Source organism: Micrasema longulum, unplaced genomic scaffold (genome assembly GCF_059751315.1).
Source record: "Micrasema longulum isolate JH-2025_06_02 unplaced genomic scaffold, ASM5975131v1 h1tg000092l, whole genome shotgun sequence".
Classification (NCBI taxonomy): Eukaryota; Metazoa; Arthropoda; class Insecta; order Trichoptera; family Brachycentridae; genus Micrasema; species Micrasema longulum.
In genome coordinates, this window is record NW_028277298.1 from 3,434 (window position 1) to 24,735 (window position 21,302).

The 21,302-nt window shown below is 35.0% G+C and overlaps 1 protein-coding gene across 1 annotated transcript in view; it reads left to right on the forward strand.

Annotated features, from left to right (window-relative positions):
- The first annotated feature begins 1,533 nt into the window (after positions 1 to 1,533).
- nkd (NKD inhibitor of WNT signaling pathway naked cuticle) overlaps positions 1,534 to 21,302 on the forward strand; it is a 59,116-nt gene continuing 39,347 nt past the window's right edge. Inside the window, exon 1 of the mRNA XM_088235148.1 lies at positions 1,534 to 2,503. Within this exon, the coding sequence (XP_088091274.1) occupies positions 2,386 to 2,503 (118 nt within the window). The 5' untranslated portion in view covers positions 1,534 to 2,385. The remainder of the gene's footprint in view (positions 2,504 to 21,302) is intronic.

Below are 21,302 nucleotides of genomic sequence, written 5' to 3' on the forward strand. Positions count from 1 at the left end.
ATAAACAAATCCAACAAATACTTGAACATAGACATGTCAATACACATTTTTGCACCTAGTTTTACCACATTTTCGTCTGAGATATCACATTTCGACAGGATTTGGTCTACATGCACACCTATTTTTCAGTTCCATGTTTTGCTTCCAAACAGAAGGGTCGGCACTAGGACTGTATTGTAAACTGCCAATTTCGTCTCCTGCGACAAATATTAATTTCCAAATGTTAATTTTTGTTTTCCGTTCACTTTGTTTCCGGCACTCACTCTTCTTTTAATATCTTTCTTAATATATAATAATACTAATCATAAATCTTCATTAACCATAATATACAATGTCATACATACAGAATTTAAAAAAGGTAAGTATACATAGTCAAATTGCGGAATTAATATTCTTATTTCTATATGTAGTAAACATACTTCCCAGATGTACAAACAGTTTAAATATTTTAATATTTGGGTAGCCTTCTCTCCTCTGCTGGAAAAGGCCTCTCCCTCTTCCAATCGTTTGAATTCCTCGAATGTATATTATACGAGTCTTATAATTATATTTAGAAAATTTGATTTATTGATCGGTGGTCAACTTGCGAATGTCAAAATCATCAAAGTGTTTTTTTTTTAAAGTTTGATGAAGGTATTTAGTCTTGTGGCATTATGGACAGGGGGTTGCGATATGAACTAATTGCAGATAAATTAATTAACTGACAAAATAATCAAACTTGTAAATTCAAAGATTCAACTTTCTTTATTTTTTAATTTTTTTTATTTTTAAAATTAATGTTGTGCACACAGTGCTATGTCAATAAAAATCTAGACAATATTACGAACAAAAAATAAACCTAACACAGCACCAATTACGTACACAACACAATATATGAAACAACTATCTAACAGTACAACAAGATGTAAGAAAAATTTGTGCTTTGTGTGAATTTACTAGCGATTGTGTTTTTATTGTTGTGAGTATGAAATGTAGTGCGTGGAGTGAGGTGTATGGATTGATGTGTATAAGATGTGGTGTTTATGTAGTGTGTATTCTGGTAGTACCTAGTTTAGTATTAATTGTTTCTGTTTATTTTCAAAGAGGCTAAATGATACTAATATTACAGTAACTTTAAACTTTGAAGTAGGGCACACATAAGCAAATTCCCTTATGTGCTCCAATAATAACAATAATAATATTAGTAATACTAAACATTAAAATCTATAAGATTCAGCTTCCGTTTGTAGCAGTTTGCCGTTTTTTTACTAAACTGTTTCAATGTTTTCAATTAACATGTATGTTTTGTAAATAAGAACTAGAATAAAAAGGTTTTTGGATTATACTGATTGCAGAAATTTAATATAAGCAGTGAGTTCACCACACCTTTAAAATGTCAGTAGTTCACTTCAGCTGCAATGAGCTAATATGACTGGCGATTTATAAAACGGAAAAGGGTTTAGATCCTATTTATTTATTGGTAATGGTAATGGATTCGCACGTCACTGTAAACTATGTTGTGTTTAGTGCTGTGTGTGCCGGGCGGCAAGCGGCGAGTCCGCTAGGCGGCCAGGCGGCCAGGCGGCCGAGCGTAGCGCTCAGCGCCACTGCCGCTCCGCTTCCCGCTTCAGTCTTCAGCTAACCGCGGAGCGTGCGTTGCGTGTCGCCTTGTAGTGCAGCGCTGTCAGGCGCGCGGGATTTTACTTCATAACATTACCAAACTTATTTGGGTCAGCGATTACTATTATTCGTCTCTAAAGTGGCCGACCTGTGGAATATTTATCTATAATCCCCGTGAAACATCCGAGTGAATTAGTGCTGTGTTTACGTTCTATAAACTGTGTTTTCTGTCCGCGCTAGCGTCAATTCAGTCTTGAGAATAATAACATCGACATTCTTGTCCACGAATAGTTTTGACGTAAATAGGTGACAGATAGTTGTGTTAAAAGTTTGTTATAAGTGGGTTTTTCCAATTAGTTTTCTTCGTTATATCGAGAGTTTCCGAGATCACTCGCGCCGATCCCGTAACAGGAAGTCGTAAGGCCCGGAGATCTATCAGCCACCAGCCGCGGGTTTGCCGCGCGAGGGGCCTACGAGAGAGCGTTTTGGCGGCATCGCTTTGAACCGAGAAGAAATAAATACGCGGCCGGAGAGAGCGAGCGAGAAGGTCGCGACTCTTCTCCGCTCCCCGAGACTCCACTCCACCGCATCCGACACTCGCCGCTCATTCTCAATACGTAGGGCCACATCGTGATGTGCAGACGAGCGGGGGAGGCACTCGAACCCGCGTCGGCTTTGTGACGCGCGAAGGTCGCGGCGAGAGCAGCCCTCTTGCGGCGAGCCGGGACCATAGGGTTCCCGCGAAGGGCCGGCGTGCTAAGCCGAAGGGGGGTGGATGGGCGGCGCATGACGTGGTACGAGGTCCTGGAAAGCGCCCCCGCCGGCAGCCTCGAGCCGCCCATGGCCGCCCACCTCGTGCGCTGGTGGCGGACCAAGTTCCGGAATGGATACAAACAGTTTTCAGGTAATAGTGCTATCCTCGTATCTCGTCGGTCCATTCTCCAGGCAGATTGTAATACCTAATTAAACATGTTTCACAGTCCCTGTAATGTAAATGTAAAGCTTGTAGCGTCTGCGATGAATCGATAGTCATTCCAGTTAAACATTTAATGGTACATCATAAAGCAAACCTGATTGGTTGGAAAACAATCCGAGGGTAGATAGATTTAGACCGGCCGGTTACTGGCTACTCTGCCTGCAGAATGCAGACCTAGTGGTAGGTAATGGTAAACTCACTTCCTGGAACATTCAAAGGGATTTCATTTGTTTATAGAAACATTTTCATTGTATTTGTTTATCTAAAGCACATTCATGATCATTAAATGAATGCTTTTCATTTTTATTACACAAAATCTATTTACTCGTAAAGCATTATTTTAGATGTACTGGAACATAATACGTTTGCTGAATGATATTTCAGTTTACGTGTATCTTAAAACTTACTACTTACTGCTAGTTTAAAATATGTATATAATGAATTGTTCGATATGTTTGCACAAAAACACCGTGTCGTAGCCTTGGCAAGGTCGTTTGGAACTTGGAATACATAGCCAAAAATAGAAAACATTAGAAGTAGTAGAGTGTTGTTTTGATGCAACTAAACAATAAATGATTTACGCTAGTTGAGTTGATGTCAGAAAGAGTACGAAAAGGACTAAGTAAAGATTGGAATATTAATCTTCACTGAAGTAGTCCCGTCCCAGACGAAGTCAGAATGCTGCGGGTCGCCAGTGAACAGGGAATGCGGTACTCGGTACTGGCGCCGTGTATGCCATAAACTCAACTGAGACATTAATGTTGCATAACCAATCTACAATTTTCATTGTTGGTTTACTTTACTGCGAGAGTTACGCTTCAAATACCTACAGTAAAGACGGTTAATTATCCTTGAGTTGACATACAATACGCGCCGAGACCATGAATATTTATGGGGACCCCTTTTGTTCTGTCATTGAATCTAGATCAACCATAAGAAATCCTAAGCTCGTTTTAGAATTCTCGGTAAATATGCAGACTCTCGAGACCACTCGACCTTATCGACCCGTACGCTTTGACGGCCAAAAACCTTTCAGGATTAAATATTTAGGCAAAAAAATATTTTACTTCGAGCTTTCTTTAGTCTCGTAGAAATTAGAAATATTGCTGTCACTTCACCTCAAACCCACATCGAAACAACCATTTTAGAAAGAAAATCCTGCTCCTTATCTCATTTTTGCCCAAAATAACTCGCCTATCCACACGCAATGTTGTATTAGTGTTTTAAAAGCTTAATATTTTTTGTGGAAGGTCGTTATCTCGGTTTCAATCACAGCTTCCAACTTCCAACTAACATTCCGTGATATGCGGCTGGAACATGAACAACGTTATAAGAACTGTTTGAAGATTAGTTAGTATTAGCTCGGAGCCGCGAGTTCACCCACCATTTCTTCTACACTTTGGAACAAAGATAGCTTTTGTTTTATATGACATGGCACGGTAAAGTGGCAGCCAAGATCTCTCTCTCCCTCTCGCTCGTGACACACACACTTCAGAATATCTCGACGGCCTATGTACCGTCGCGTCGTACCGTGTAGTCCGTGTACCATGTACCAGGTACTAGGGACTCCCCCAGGGAGAATGCTGGAGTCATTGGCCTATTCGACTTCTTGCTCTTTGACACTCAACTTATTGGACTCGTAAATTTGCCAATGTCGTTATTTTTCATTTCTAGATTTTTAAGCAAAAACATTATGCATGTAATTTCAAGTTATGTTTTTCAAAATTATTCATCATCATTCCCATTACCGCACCCAGTGGTGCATAAGGTACTGCGTTGGTAAACCAAATGCAGCGTATTTCATCTGTTACATGAAGGTAAGGTGATCAGTCTCACGCTATCCGTCCAGAAACAGCGATATATTGCAGTTTAAACAACCTTTAATATCAATATTTCACTTTCACTCTACCAGGAATCGAACCCAAGACACCATTAATGGTAGGCAAACGCGCCAACCACTTAACAACGAGGCGGACTTATCTCCACTCGATTTCCTTTTCAGCATTTTTACTTTAGTACTTTTTACAAGTCAAAAGCAACTCGTCCAGGGTGGATCTAACATATATCATTTTTTGCCCGCTTTTTTCACGGAGAAAAAATATTACGCGTTTTAATACTTTGTATATAATAAGAAGACACTTCAGAAACCAACGGTAATAATCATTACTAATTACTCTTTTTACTTATGGCTGCTAAGTTATTTTAGACTAAGACTGTTATTTTGTTTCTTGTGTAATTATTTATCCTAAGGATATAATATATCCAATTTAGTAAATTGCGCGTATCGAGAAGACCAAAGAACAGTTTGAAACGACAGCTGGTTCTCGAAGAGTATTAAATGACGAACTGTTCTGAGAGAATCTGTCTCTCAGCCGGCATTTGTTTCTTGCTCCCGAACATCAAAAGTGGTTGGTCGAGCGTGACCAGAACGCTCAGTACCAGTAGCAAGTAGCCAGTAGCACAGCCACAATACCAGTGCCGAGAGTCCAATTATTATTTTTTACTTCCACTGACGCAACGTCATCGTTTACGATTGTTCCAAAAGTTGTTAAAAACGATCATTTTACACTGAAATGCACAGTTCGGTCTAAAGCATTGGCATTGAGGATTACATTAATTATTACTAAATACTTTGTCTCCGTTGAAGAATTCAGTTATGTGTGTGAAATACAACCAGAACTCTGAACGAGTTTTCCGCTCGATGGCTGCTCTCGGTAGTTGGAGCGTTCTACTATTCTTGAGGTCCTGAGTTCGATCCTAGTGAAATATTGATTTTATTTCTAACTGCAATATTTCATTATTCCTGGACTGACGCCCGAATCGTAAGACGATCACCCCACCTTCATGTAACACATGACGTAATGATGTATTTGTCTTAACAAATGCAGTGTCTTTTGCACCACAGGATGCGAAAAGGAGAATGATGATGAAATACGTTTTCATTTCAGTAATAAAATGTGTTGTTATTTTAGTAATATGCCGATTATCTTATACAAATGTTTAATTATACATGAAGTCAGTAATGATACGTTCATACGCAACTACTATGGGGAGCAGGATATCAAAATGACATAAACAGACTACAAAGACAACAAAATAAAATATTAAAGTTAGTATATGACCTTCCCTATTTAACTGCAACTAGAGAACTTTTTAAACAAACTAAGCAATTAAATATAACTGAACTCTTTCAACTAGAATCATTAAAATGTATCCATAAATTAGCCACTAATGTAATTGTAGACGAAGAACTAAAACTTGTAAAAAATTGTAGTCAACATGGACATAATACGAGAATATCAGACAAATACCAAATACAACTTTCTAAAACAAGACAAGGACAATCAAGACTAATGAACCAGGGACTGAAATTATACAATAAACTACCAGACAAAACTAAACAAAAGACTCAGACAAACTTTTCAAAAGATGTAAAAAATATTATTTTGAACAACAGAGTATAAATGAAAAATGTATATATTATTTTATGTAAAATTAATGTAATAATCCGTAAGGGTTTATAAATAAATTTTCAAATAAAAATATATATTTTTTTTTTTTTTAAATAATGCAACTTTTGCATTGTTCTGGATGACCTGAACAACCGATAGATAAAAACAATTATTAGTTTCTACAAAAGAAGCAGTACATCCAGAAATTTATTTTAAAATAATAAACTTATTCGGTTTGGCACGCGGATAGGGTAGAGTTAGGTAGATTCTTGACATTTGTGAATAAGATCTCTCTCGAATAGTCGTATTTATGTACTTCCACTCCATGTCCATAACACGTACATAAGTATATATTTCGCATGATCAAAGGAAACCATGATTAATTGGCGTTCTTGTAATAATTACAAGGCGGGTACGAACGGACGAGGTGCTAGTAGTAAATATTTGGCGGAACAGAGATAAATACTCAGTTCATACAGCGTATAATATTATGTGTAACACTTACAGTCTTTACCCGAAGGTAGCGTGGCTAGTTAGATTTGCAAATTAGTCTTAAAATTTTACCAAATAAAATATCTGTGTGCCTTATTTAAATAACTATTCAATATTTCGGTTAATCATAGCCCGGCGCGGCAGAACTATCCCATTTCATTCTAATTCAACAAACTAGCATTCACTTATTTAATTTTAAATGTAGATAGATCTCACAGCAATAAAGCGCGCGCTACCGCGTTTAGAGCCGCCTATACGCACAAAGATTGAAGTAGGATTTTCAAACACGAAGTTAGCTTCAGTTTTTTGCAAAACATCCGTACTAGCCTAGTTGAAATTATTTTTAATATGCCTTTGTACTTATTTCCGTAAAACGTTGGTATTTATATTTATGAGATTGCAGTGTTTTTTATTTATATTACTAAAAAAAAGAATTATACCTACGTGCGTTGTCAAAAAAAAGTAATGGCCGCAAGCAGAGTGAAGGTCACGCCGATCAAAAATTTCCAACGCTTTTGGTATGTGTCATCTCCATGAGCGGTACCGCATTATTACTCGAGCGGTACGTCACATTTCTGTACCGACTTAATCGTGGACATAATAGAAAAACTGCCGAATTCAGCATACTAATACTCTTACTTTATTACCCTTTGAAGGTCAAGAAAGCAGACGGCAGCAAACACATTATAGCTGATCTTGATGGTAATCTGTAATGGGAATGACTGCAACTGTTTATGTATTGTAAATACCACAACAGTTGCTGCTAATCGAATCTGCGTATGTTGTGTACAGATTTGAAAGACACGCAATATCTTTAAATACAATTTTGTTGATAAAACCCGAGTTCTTTAAACCATGGCTGATGTCTCTTCGGCTCTGGAGAGAGAGATGGAGGACAAACAGCTGCCGAGGACGGAAATACAGTCTGTCAACACAGCGGCGCCGCACCGGGTACCTCGTACCTACCGTCCTCGCTATATTTAGTCTCCCCCTCACTTCTGGAGCCCACCCAAACGACTATCCCGTGAAATCGGATTTTATTGTCACCTATTGAGATTCGAACGGCGGATAGGAATTACCCGCGAACATTCATTTCTCGAATGTTCATCGGGATACCTTTATTTCATTCCCATCGGGCAACTTATTTTAGTATCGTGATGCGATCACTCGTTTGACATCATTACCTTTTTCCGCGTCCATTAATCTCCCCTGTATCGGTAGCGGTGGTCGGACAATGAGACCTCCAATACTAAGTTATTTGAAACATAATTTATACATACAGATTATTTGTCTTTTTTGTAATACAAACTAACTCTGATTGTCTTTCGAGATCTCGCCGGTAATAAAATGTTTTTATTTTTATTAGGTTCAGAGTTTCGTTTGTCGTATCGAGTAACACCGCCTGCCTCTCAAATTCTCAACCCACATCAACCGCCAGACAATAAAATATCATAAATCTCGTAGATGCGGGCACACCAATTATGCGTACACGTGTCTATTGTTCTTCGCTGTCGTAATACTATACAACTTACTTTTTCTTCTAAAATGCGTTGCACAATAACGAGATTCAACGGCCTTAACAGCTGAGGTTCGCCTGATGGTATCTGAGCGAGCTAATCGATTAGCCGAGGTTTTGTATATTCACCTCTATTCTTTCGCTCTCTAGCGCATTTGTAGAACAAATTCGGCTTTTACGATGAGTTTATTTAATTGTAATAATGGTGTTTGCCGAACACTCGATTTCAAACTTCGTAAATCATTTCGCTTTACCTCAGTGCCGAAGTTTCATTCGGTAACAAACGCCCACTTTACTATTACTATTGATAAGGATTAAGCGACGTGTGTAAAAAACCTTTTTTATGTTACCAGTTGTTTGTAATATTCAGTGAACGTTTCTTTTTATTATAAATCTGCCCAAGTTCCAATGTGTTAAGTCTACAGTACCGCGTACCGCGGTATTCATCAGCAATCTAAATTATTACGTTACGGATATCACGCCTGTTTCAGCTGTCTCGTATTATTACATTTCTATTCCAAACAATTAACTAGAAAAACGGCTCAACGGTCCGCGGAAGCTGTGAATAAATAACACCAGTGCCGAGTATTTTTATCCCGCGCGGAACGCATACCAATTGCACAAGACATTCCAGCCGCATATTTCGTGCAGCTCCTTCTAGAAGAGACCGGAGACTGGTAACCGGTGGCAGTAACCACTGTGACCAGTAATGGCAGTAAGAGGTAACTAGTTCGCTGGTTTAGGGCTCCGGGGCGCGGTGGCAGCGCCTCTCGGCGCCTTTGATCTCCCTTTTGTATCGCCCCGTCAGCGGTCGTAATCAATCTGTTGCCACATAGCGGCTGTTTCTGCCATTCGGCGCACTCGACTCTGATCCATTTTCAATCAGCGTGATTATCTCGACTACCCACTCGACGGCGGAGATAAAACGGTGGAAATAGTTTTTAGCGATTATTTTTGTACATTGATCGAACACTAATGCCGTTTCCGATTAGCAGTAATGATGATTGCTGATTAGGTATTACTCGTACATAGTACATAGATACTACAGAGCAATGGCTACCTTCGCCAAAAGCATATTTTTTCAAACAATAGTAGGCTATAATCAAGCGGTAAGAAATTTGCGCCTACTTAATGTTTTTTTGCTGAGGATTTTTAAGCTTTATCTTCCGAACATAATACTATTTCACCGATCGAAGGCGAGACGGGCTAAGTAGGTTTGTGTAGTTCACTAGGTTCGCATATTATTGATATTGATTGAATTATTAGTTTTCGATTTGTACTTCAATGAATATGCGGATCGAAAATCAGATAATGTACCGTAGTATGTGAACTATGATATTTTTAATGAACTCTTATTCTTATACATTCTCGAGAATGTTCTCTGCCACGCTGTTTTCTAGCGAACGCTCTTTATTTCGCGCGAAGATGTTGCCTTTTCATTTGTATTTGTAGGGTGGATGCTGGATGCGAGAAGAGCATCAAAAGACATTTTTGTTTCATCTCAAATAAATCCTACCGCCCGGAGACAACAATAATCGCCTGTGTATCGGCTGCGGCGCCCCCTTTGATGTTTCATCATCTCCGCTATCTGTCCGTGGGTCCGCGGGTAAAGGGGCCGGTCGGCCGGGTACAGAGAACAGGCGCAGAGAGCGGGAGAGTGGCAGATCTACTCCACCACTCCACCGCTCCACACACCGCGCCCTGCAGGACTACATTCATACAAGGCCTTCTACAGCTACGTACTATTATTCCGTATGCCATAATGTGCGGTTACTGGGTACTGGTTACTGCCATCGCCAACCGACATGCATTTCCAACCTTTTCGAGTTTAATTTCAATTATTGAAATTAATCGATCGTTTTTTGTGGCATTTAAATAAGAGATGATTCATTCGAATGCGTTCGATTACTAAATTTAATCGAATCGAAGTCCGAATTAGTGCCGAACTAAGTGAATTAATTAGTAGTTGTGCTAAATGAATGAGTTAAATGTTATCAACTATCAAATATCTAAATTTAGAAAATGGGGTCTAGAAATTTCAACCGTCCATGCGCTCAGTAGCTGCAAGACTTGTTGTTATCTAAATTCTAATTTTATAAATTTGCTTTTTATTTCGTTTTTAAAATATCACTTAAACTCTAAACTTCATTTTCAAATAAAACATTTGAAAATAAAAATGTAAATAGGGGCTAGATTTCTTATTGTCCATGCGCTCTGTAGCTGCAAGACGTTCTGTTATCTAGCTCATATATATCATAATTGGAGAAGAGGAACTAGAATCCCAACCGTCCATGCGCTCTGTAGCAGCAAGACGTGTTGGGATATTTATTTATTGTACAGCGCCCTTGAGGTGATTTTCACTTTTCAATTATCCAAACATTATTATTATTATTATTAATGAATTAGTAATTGTTCCCTGATATTAAAATTGTCTAAGCAATGCAAACGATTCTTCAGCTTTATCTACTGACGTCTTTCTTTAAAATATATGATGTGTTCTTCGACTGATTTTTTCACGAGTAAATTTATGAAGGTAACTCCAGCGACTTCGTAGATCAAATCGGATGGTTCCATACCAACAGTTTTCCATGAAAATAAGTCTAGCGAGAAGCGAAATCTACTTTTGACTCCGAATCTCTTTTGAGTGAATAATTTTCTTCGAAAATAGATAAATGAACATTGAATTTTATAATGCATTGAATATTATTTACATAAGGACATTAACGTTTTGTAGATTATCGTTTACGATGAATGATAATCAAAAATTCTTGTACAACTGGGTTTTTTTTACCAAGCTACCGAATGCAGTGCAATTTTGATATACGATTAGATTTTGTAAGCAGCGATGCTCACATATTTTTTTGGTTCGGGAATAGATGCAGTACACACAATACAATGTGTTGTTTCGTTCGTATCGAATCGTTTGATTTGAGAACCACTGCGTGTAGAACAAATCCTTTGATGTGAGAATATCAAAGGACCGCCTCTTGTATTCGCACTGAAGTCGGCCCCGTCCCCAGTGTGCCCCTCTATGTGTGACGATTGTGCCGTGAAAATATCTCTTCCTTTGTGGACCTGAAACCGATACAAGTTATGCGGCTCGGCTGAACGCCAGTTATACTTCTGCCAAAGGAAAGTTTGCTGTTTGCTGTTTTGCTTCATAAAGGGACTCGCTGACGTTCTATTGTAGAACTGAGCTGTGGGATTCGGTACCCAATATCTCTCACTGGGGAACCCCCCACTGATATAATAAGCAAGAAATTTTCCCGGTGTATTGTACCGACTAGATAGATACTAGCATCCATTAACTCGCGGTCGTACCATAATGTTTTTGAATGCAATTTTATTATATTAGTACATTTTTCTGTATAAAATCACAAATTATTTACATCAGTTCCAATGACGGTAACATAATAGTATTGAGAGCCGATAAACCTTTGCAAATGCAAATATATTTAAAGCGAATTTAGCACAAACCATAAAAAAAATGTAATAAAAGATTTTTTGTTTAATATTATTAATATTTCAGTGCGTTAAATCTTTTTGCCTCCTCAATACAAAGGTCATTATGCTCGTAAATCATCTTAATTAACGTATGTCCTCATTTTGTTGGGAGGGTAACTTACTCTGAAACCCCACGGCACTATACGATCTATAAATTATGCATTAGGACATAGCCGATTATGAATTTATAATAATTTTGATTCACATTTACAAAGTTCTCTCATATCGAAGGTGCCCAAGTAATTAGCATTAGAATATTCTTTCATGGGCCTTACTTATAAACCTGGTATATAGTTACGCCTAGGCATAGTGGTAAAACGAGGATGGTAATATCATCCTTATTCTACCACTATAAGCAGAGGCGACGAAACGAAGGCATCACAAGCTAACAGGTCTGCTTAGACATAAACGCTTAGTGGTCAAAAAAATTCATACCAAACTAAGAATTTTTATCTTTTAGGCTTGGAGGGGAAGATTTAGCAAAATGTAAACTCTCGCCTTCCACACAGTAGCCAGGCTCTTTATAGACCTGGGCTCGGAGAGAGAGAACTGTTCACGGGGACCCGTCGCAATAGATCTTCACAGGTCGCACTTCTAAGAATAATAAGAATTTCGATATTTGTATCAGAATAGAGTTTTATTAAGCAATAAGTATCTACAAAAATCATCAATACTCATTGTAGATTCATCGACTTATCTTTCAGTACACAATTATCCGTCATCCGTCGCACGTTTCATATTTGCATACTTGAGAGAATTATTACGAGAGTTTGTTACTGTGACTCATTCAAATGTTATTTAGTTCGTTGCCATCAAATAAATAACTATCCATTTTGAAATACAATACTGCAGGAATTGTTTTTCAACCGCGGTTATTGTAACACGATACAAGACTTACTCAGTATCGTTGGTAAAAAATGCTAATAAAAACCCACGTATGTTCCCAGATACAAAAAGTAACTAAAACATTATTAGTTCTACTTTCTTACGATTCTAATTATTGTCGAACACAAATTATTTTTCTATATAGTTGCCATCATTCTTTAACTTCAAATTATCGAAAAAACCTAAAGAGATCTAAAGAAATATGCATTAGTTTTTTTTTTATTTTCACTTACATGTTTATAATACCAATGTAGAAAAACTAGGTCCTCTTTCATATATATATTTTTTAAAATTTATTTTTATTTATGTATTTTATTTTTTGCACAACAACAGGCCAGAAGGCCCAATTACAGTTGTGAATTACATCACAGAACACCCATTATTGTGTCATTGTGTGCGATTTGTTATTTTTCTATATTTCAAAGACAGTTCTTTATTATATGTACGTGAGTAACTTATCATTATTTATTTATTAAATATTAATTAACGGCATTGTCAATTTACAAAGGCAAAACACGTGTTTAATTTATTTATTTATCACAGTATAATACATTTGTTGCAGTTAATACATATGTATTTAAGTATTATATCGATGCTGAAAAGGAAAAAGTTACCAAGCGGCATGTATATACGGAATAGACAACTAATCTTTTTATTTTTTTTATCAATAAAAAAATATCATACATAATTATTATAGCGTGATTCCTATATAATTTTAACAAATGTTTTAAATACTATTTTCTTTAATATATATATATATTTTTAATCTATTGGCTGTTCTGTAAAGTTGCATAGTAACTTTTCCTTTCCAGCGTCGATACAATATTACGCTTTTGTTGCTGTTCCTCTCCAAAAAAGAGATAAGCTCTTGTGCTTAGAGAGAGACTTACACAAAATTATCTTTAATACAGGTGTCATTAGATTGTGTAATATTATACAACTGTCATTTTTCTATTGTTTTTTAAGTGCTGATTTAATTTAATTTTAAACTTATTTATATATTTTATTTGCTTAATATGTTTTTTTTGTGCCTAAATACAATGCATGGAATTTTGCTGGAATGAGGAAGTTCATTGAAAGCATCCACCACTTACCCGAATCAGTTTTAGAGACTAAACGAATTGATTATAATTCTTCCTCTACTAACCAACTTCAGTAAGGAAAAGCGCGAACAAATATTTACATTTACAACTTTCAATGTCCCTTTCACTGTCGCTCTAAACCCCCCCTCATCGTCTACAAGGTACGGACAAGGGGAAGTATAAATTTAATAAATAAATAAATTCTTCACCCAGTTCAAACCCCCTTATGTTATGAGGAAGTTGTGATTTTTTTCATTTCTTAATCGACTATTCAACTAAAACTATTTTTTTTCTTATTTTATATATCGTCTTATCAGCCCTATGATTTTTTTTTAAATTTTGAATTTCTGAAATAGTTAATAATAGTTTATAGTTTCTCTTTCGCTTATTCTCGTTCAGTTCTGGCCATTGGTCCATTGACGGCAAGCAAACCGGAAATCTTACATAACTCTCATATCATTGGTTGAGTTATAATTTATATGAACCTGTGTCGTCGTTCAGAATAGTTCGTTTTTATCAACATTTTTTTTATTATTTTTTAAATAAATTTTCATATAACTTTACCGTACAATTTAATGCTTCAATTTTTACCGCGCGCAAGGAAACACATATGGTATCCAATTACTGGTACTTTCCGGCAATTTGAAATTATTTGAGATGTTAGTGTTAAATTTTGTTTTTTTGAACAACTGTTTTTTTTTCTTGTAAATATTGTTTATATTAAACTTGAAATGATGTATAAAGTGTTTTTATTGCGAAAGTTGGCTTATTTTATAGATTTTTTTAGTAATACAAATACATTACAAGTATACGAACAAAAACCACAGAGCTTTGGCTACAAAAACTATCGGTTTTTAACGAATTAACATTGAGCGGATCTATAAATCTGAACCGTCACTTTTCGCAAGCATTCTTCAGCTTGATCAATCTAGCGCTGAGGATTTCTATCACCATAATGAAATGTCTTCCTTTCCTACCCTCCCCCTTTCCAGAACACAATAAACGCGATAAAAATATCCAATAAGTCTTGTATTTTTATTCACGTTGTGAGATACCGTTTTAGCACACATTATTACAGCTACAGACTGCAGATCAGCGCGTGCCCACTGCTTGCTATTAACATACCTACTATAAATACGAAATACAAGACATGACTCATAAATAAATATCCGACTTGCAATAAATTATAACTCCTTGACACGTGATCATTTTTTATACACACGGGATTACAGACGTTTAACAATTGTTCTCTATTCACACGGGATTCCATATAATATTATATTTTCTATAAATACAGAGTTAAGTACGTCTTGTTCATAAAAAAACACAATTCTGTATGCGAGAGGTAAACAGAGAAGAGACATTAGTGATTTTTTATGCTTTAAACATCTGGTATTTTTAATTGATAGGCTTTGAAGTGAATTTGTTTTCAATTATACAAGCTTTTTTTATGTGTTCTTATTACTGCAATATTTTCTTTTTAATTTACATTTTTAATACTCAAAATGGACATACATATCTTTGCCCCTAAATATATTAATCATAAAAATATTTTTTGTGAAGTTAAAATACTTAGTTTAATGTTTTTAAAAAAATATTAAATGTTAAAAGGGTGCCTATACCTACATAAATAATTGATTTTAAGTTTCATAAATGTATTGCCGTACAAGATTAGTTTAGATTTTTGATAAACCAACAGTAAATTAATCGGGAAATAAAAAAGTCTATTTTATGTAAAAATAAGTGAGTAGGTAAAAGTAATACTGTAATATTTTTTTATAAAACAAATTATATTGCGTTTTTTGTCTTGCTTTTCTTCGTACCGTATGTTTTCTTACTGTCCTTACCTCTAATGTGGCGTAGAGTTAAAATAAAAATATTTCAATTATCTTTGTAATTAAAGAAATTAGGAGTTATTGCTATTGATCTCGTAATACAGGACGACAAATATGGTTTTGACATAGTTATAACTCAATCTCATCATATTTTGAGTTATCGTTTTTCGGACCATACGACGAACCTTTTACTCTGAAAATTCATCCGAAAATTGTGGCGCGTCTTATCGTCCGCAAAATACAGTACCTCTCGCATACAGAATTGCGATTGCAATTTTACGTAATATGATAGTAGATACGAGTTATTTTTATATTAAACGTCAGCGCTATGGACTCAAAAGTAGGATGTCACGAATAATGATTTGGCCGAATAGCGAATATTCGGCTACCGAATGTTCGGCAATAGATGTGTGCATTACGCGCGTGATAGGTTACGATCTGTCTCATTGCGGTGCATGCGGGGGTGACGGGGCGGGCGTATCTGTTTCATTTGCCAGTAGATCATGCCGCAACACGAGTGTGTTTATTATTACATCACATTGTGTTGCCAATCGTTCTTATTAGTTATAATTATTAGTAATCAGTAATCATTTGTTCATTGTGCATCATGGCATTTGGGAATGCTATGAGATTTGCAGTGAAGATAATAAACTGGCTGTGTGTTTGCTGCGTAACAAAATCTCGCGAGGTATTAGGTATTATGAAGAAACGCGCTATCTTTTGCTACTAACAAATAATGTTATAAAAAGAGTTTTCGTTTATCGCAACTTACAACTAATAGATTTTAAGTATTTAACTAATAATTTGTTATTAAAATAGATACATTTTTCAGTAATATTTGCGTTTTTTTCATGATTCGGCATTCGGGCGAATAGTACGCAATATTCGGTCGAATATCGAATATTTTAAAAAGTATTAAATAGGCCGAATACCGAATAGTAGCCGAATATTCGTGGCATCTCTACTTAAAAGCTCTCAGCTCTTATAGAATTTTGAACCATGGCAGCCACCCCGATTTACGAGGGTGTTCCGCGTATAAATGATTATTAAAATTAAAATCACATAGTTTTTTTAAACATTAAAGTTTATTAAACCGACCGATTGTTGATTGTTTCTTTTATATATTATGTACATGTATGTATATTTAGTTGATAAGTAACCTTAAAGAAAATTAAATGATGTGGCTGAAACTAGTCGGTTTTATATTTTTTTTAATGTTTGAAAAGAATTGATTTTTATATTATATTTAACAATAATCCGAATTAGTGCTAAAAGCATCAATAACATAAAAGATTTTTAATTTTGTAATGTATAAAATCATAATATTATATTCACATGTTAGTGTAGTCATTTTATATAGCAGAAAATATGTATGCGTGAAACGTCATTCGTCCGGTCACCATCACATGACACGCATAGTATCACCTGTCATCGGAACACACACGTGGATTCAATAAAAATAAATAATTAAGATTTCTCAGTATCAAGTAGATACTATTATAGGTAATTTCGACGAAGTTCTGGTTTTACTGCACTGGTAACTTTTTAAAATTATGGCAGTACTTCGGCATAAATGTAAATTGCGATCTTTTCATATGACGAGTGTTATTTGGAATAAAGTAAATTTCATGATCATTTCCTTATACCTAGACTTTACCTGTTTTTGTTAAGACCTAATTTTTGTTGTATAAACGTCGAGATGATCGGTCTTATGCTTCAGGGCCCTGATTACTTACTGATATCTTCGACTGAATATAAAGAAGAACCGATATTTGTATACGAAAATGAGTATATTTGCATGCTTATTTAAAGTATCTTCGTCGGTAACCTATAATGGAACATGTTTAGAAAAAAAAAGTAAGCATATTCGGCTTTTCATACAGAAAACTTAATTTTACTTTGTAGATAAAATTAGATTAAATTAAATTGTACGGTAAAGTTTTATGAAAATTTATTTAAAAAATAATAAAAAAAATGTTGATAAAAACGAACTATTCTGAACGACGACACTGGTTCATATAAATTATAACTCAACCAATGATATGAGAGTTATGTATGATTTCCGGTTTGCTTGCCGTCAATGGACCAATGGCCGTAACTGAACGAGAATAAGCGGAAGAGAAACTATAAACTATTATTAACTATTTCAGAAATGCAAAATTAAAAAAAAATCATAGGGCTGATAAGACGATATATAAAATAAGAAGAAAAAAAATAGTTTTAGTTGAATAGTCGATTAAGAAATGAAAAAAATCACAACTTCCTCATAACATAAGAGGGTTTGAACTGGGTGAAGAATTTATTTATTTATTAAATTTATACTTCCCCTTGTCTAAAGCGTATTAAATTTTCTTTAATTTCTAAATATTTTTTTGAAAATACATTTTTTTAATCTCTTGTAAAATTTATGTTAAAGGGGTGGTGAAAGGTATATTAACTGTAAATTATCACAAAGTATTTACAAACAGGTTGCGGTCCCGCGGCTAGCGTCGCGGGATTACGGATCAGAGGCCCTCGGTTCGCACCCCGCGTTACCACAACTTGGTTCCCATTTTCTAATAGTGAGTTATTTACAACTCTTGAAAATGACCCCCAAAATTGAAATATTAAGGTAAATCACACGAACGCAAATATTTATTTTTTACTAAATTCAAATAATAAATAAATTAATAGGAATTATGTGTGCAAAATGCAGTTCAAATAAGTTTTTAAAAAAAATCTTAAGAACCACATATTAGTGGCGGGTGATCGCCATTTTACCGTCGTGTTTCCGCTAATACCGCCCTTCTCGGGGTGGTTCGAAATTAGAAATATACTTTTTTTTTTACTAACGCTTTCGACACGTGGGTACGTGTGTCCGTCCTTGTCACAGTACAATCTGTCCTCTCCGCGCATGCAAATGAAAGCGTACGGCGCGGCGTACGGACACAGGGAATTGAACCTTGGCGGCGCTGTTGCCAGCTGGCCGCGACCTTGGCCGGCCACAGGCAGCGGCGGAGTACGGCGTTCGTCGCGCGTCTGGAGACGCCGCGACGCGCTGCCCGACTGGCCACCGGACGCCGCAACATAGTGACCAAGGAAAAAGACAATTTTAACTTATATTATTATTTTTAAAATAAACGCCTTTTACGGCGATTGCGCGGATTCAGACAAAAACTTATTAATGAACGTCAAAATGTGTAAAGCCGGTTGCATAAATAATAAAGCGCGTAGGGCCCGGCCAGCTGCACGAAAAAAGTTATTTTGAAGGCCAATTATTGATACGTTTTCTTTTTATTAATTTTAAACCTATTTAAATTAAATACTGGAAATTAATTCTATCAATTTTTGGTTTACATTTTTTTTTAATTAAGATATTATCAAACTCATTCTACGTGCGAATCCATATGTACGAAACAAACTCCTTATATAAAGTTGACTGACTGAAAAATTAATTGGGAGTACTTCAAGGAGCTGTTCTCGGACCGGTTTTACTTATTATATACGTTAATTGTAGGGACATTTTGATAGACAGAAATTATTTTTTTAAATGAACAAGTTGAATCATGCACTAAACAATGTATCTCTATAGATAAAAATTAATTAATTAAAATAAAATATATTAAAATAGGAAACAAAATAATAGAAGTAACGACACCAATTGTAATAGATAATGAAAAACTGAATGAAGTTAGTGAAATTAAATATTTGGGTGTAATGATAGATTCCAAACCTACATTTCATCAAAACACTAAGATGATAATGAAAAAGATTGCAAAAAAAATCAATTTTGGAAAGAATTTGAAGATTTGTTGATAAGGATTCATGCAAAATTATTTACAACACAATTATTGAACCACACATTAACTACTGTATTATTTGTATCGAACCAAGAAAATTAGAACAAACTAACCGTATTACAAAACAAAGCATTAAGAATTTTAAAAAATAATTAAAAAAACAGATACCCAAGTGTGTAAATTCGGTGTTAAATGAATTAAAAATACATACTAACATAACAGCAAATAATATTTTACAATACAATGATATTTGTGTATAATATAAAAGTAATATATGAATTGTAAAATAAAAAATAAATATAATAATAAATATTTTTAATTCTAAAAAAACACAAAAATTTGGAAAAAAATTATCACAGCCGCCCATATAAACATGATAACAATACCAGAGAAAAGATAAAAAATCAGACTCCCATTTAGAAAAAAGCCGAAATCAAATTCCATTTTGATAGTAAACCAATGAACTTTTTACAATTATTACAAAAAAAGATACCAGTTTTCAGATTAAAACTATAAAATACACTGAATTTTTTTTTTACGGGTCTCCAAAAAAAAATAACAATGGTGGATAGGTTGGTTGGTTTCCTTGCATACAAATCCTTTCCGGATATATATTTTTTTTTAAATTAATTATTATTTATTGTACCTTAATTTTATTTAAAAATATAACCTACTTTAAAAAATAGTGTACAGATTATTCGCCATCATATAATATTAGGTATTATACGCCAAGTAAAACAGGGGTGCAGGGAGTTCCTAAAACGAATTGTATAATTATATTACTCATTGTTAAATTCATTATCATCACTCCCTTTTTTTTTTTTTTACTTTTTTTTTGCACCACAACAGGCCAGGAGGCCTAATTACAGTGGTGAATTACATCACAGAGCACCCAGGCTTGAGAAAAATCACATTTTAATTTTTGTGTTCTCACCGGGAATCGAACCCGGAACCTTCCGTGCGTGAATCAAGCGTCTTGACCACTACACCACGAAGGCCGCCTTTCCGCACCTAATGGCGCATAGGGCACTGCATTGGTACACTAATCGCAGTGTATCTTGATAATTTTTGTTACGTGAAGGTAAGATGATCAGTCTTACGCTTCTGGTACCAGTCCAGGGACTATGAAATATTCTAGTGAAAAACACGTTTTTTAAACTAATATTTCAAGTCAAACATGTCGGTTATCGAACCCGAGACCCCTTGCATGTTAGGCACGCGCTGACCACTACACCACGAGGCTGACATTGTCAAATTAATGTTCAAATATTTTTTATTTCATTTATGTACCACGTTATTTGTAAACCGTATAAAATGTGGTTCCGGTGAATTATTGTGTTGGAAAAACACCACAATACAAAAGTAAATGAAGCCAAAATTCGAAAATCTATTTTCAGTCGGTCATTCAATTCGTGTGCTGCGGCCAAAGGATTACCGACCCCGTACTGTTTGTTTACCAAATACATGCGTCAATGTCAGTTACAATGTTTATAAGAAGAAGGTGAGCAAGTGGATAAGGGGTCGATCTTTTACATCCTATAAATTATTTTCATAACTAAAAATTGTGTAGCTTTTAATTGCCAAATATCTCCTTATTGTTGTTATTTATATTTTATTTTTACTTTTTATGTTTTTTCATTTACATTTGTTTTATTTCTCTTATTATTACTAGTATTTACACGTATGTTTAATTTTTAAATTATAAATAATACATATTATCTAATTTATATTTGATCTTCAATTTTTTATTATTATCAGTATATTTTCAAGTTTTATATTTATGCTTCAATTTTTAATATTATCGGTATGTTTTCCAATTTATATTTATGATTAATTTCTTAATTACTAATGCTTTATTTTATGATTTGTATTTATGCTTAAATTTTTATTATTATCGGTATGTTTTCTAATTTATAATAATTATGTCTCATTTCTTAACTATTAATGTTTTATTTTCTAATTTATATTTATGCATCAATTTTTATTATTATTACCTGCATGTTTTGTACTTTATATTTATATTGATTTTTTTAATGTTATTATTTTTTATTTTTTTTTGCAACTGTCAGTGTCCTTCTGTACGCCGATGACGCAGTCCTCCTAGCTGACAGCGAAGAGGAATTGCAATCCTTGGTTACAAAGGTTTACGAAGTGTGCAAGGAGAGTGATTTGCTAATGAATG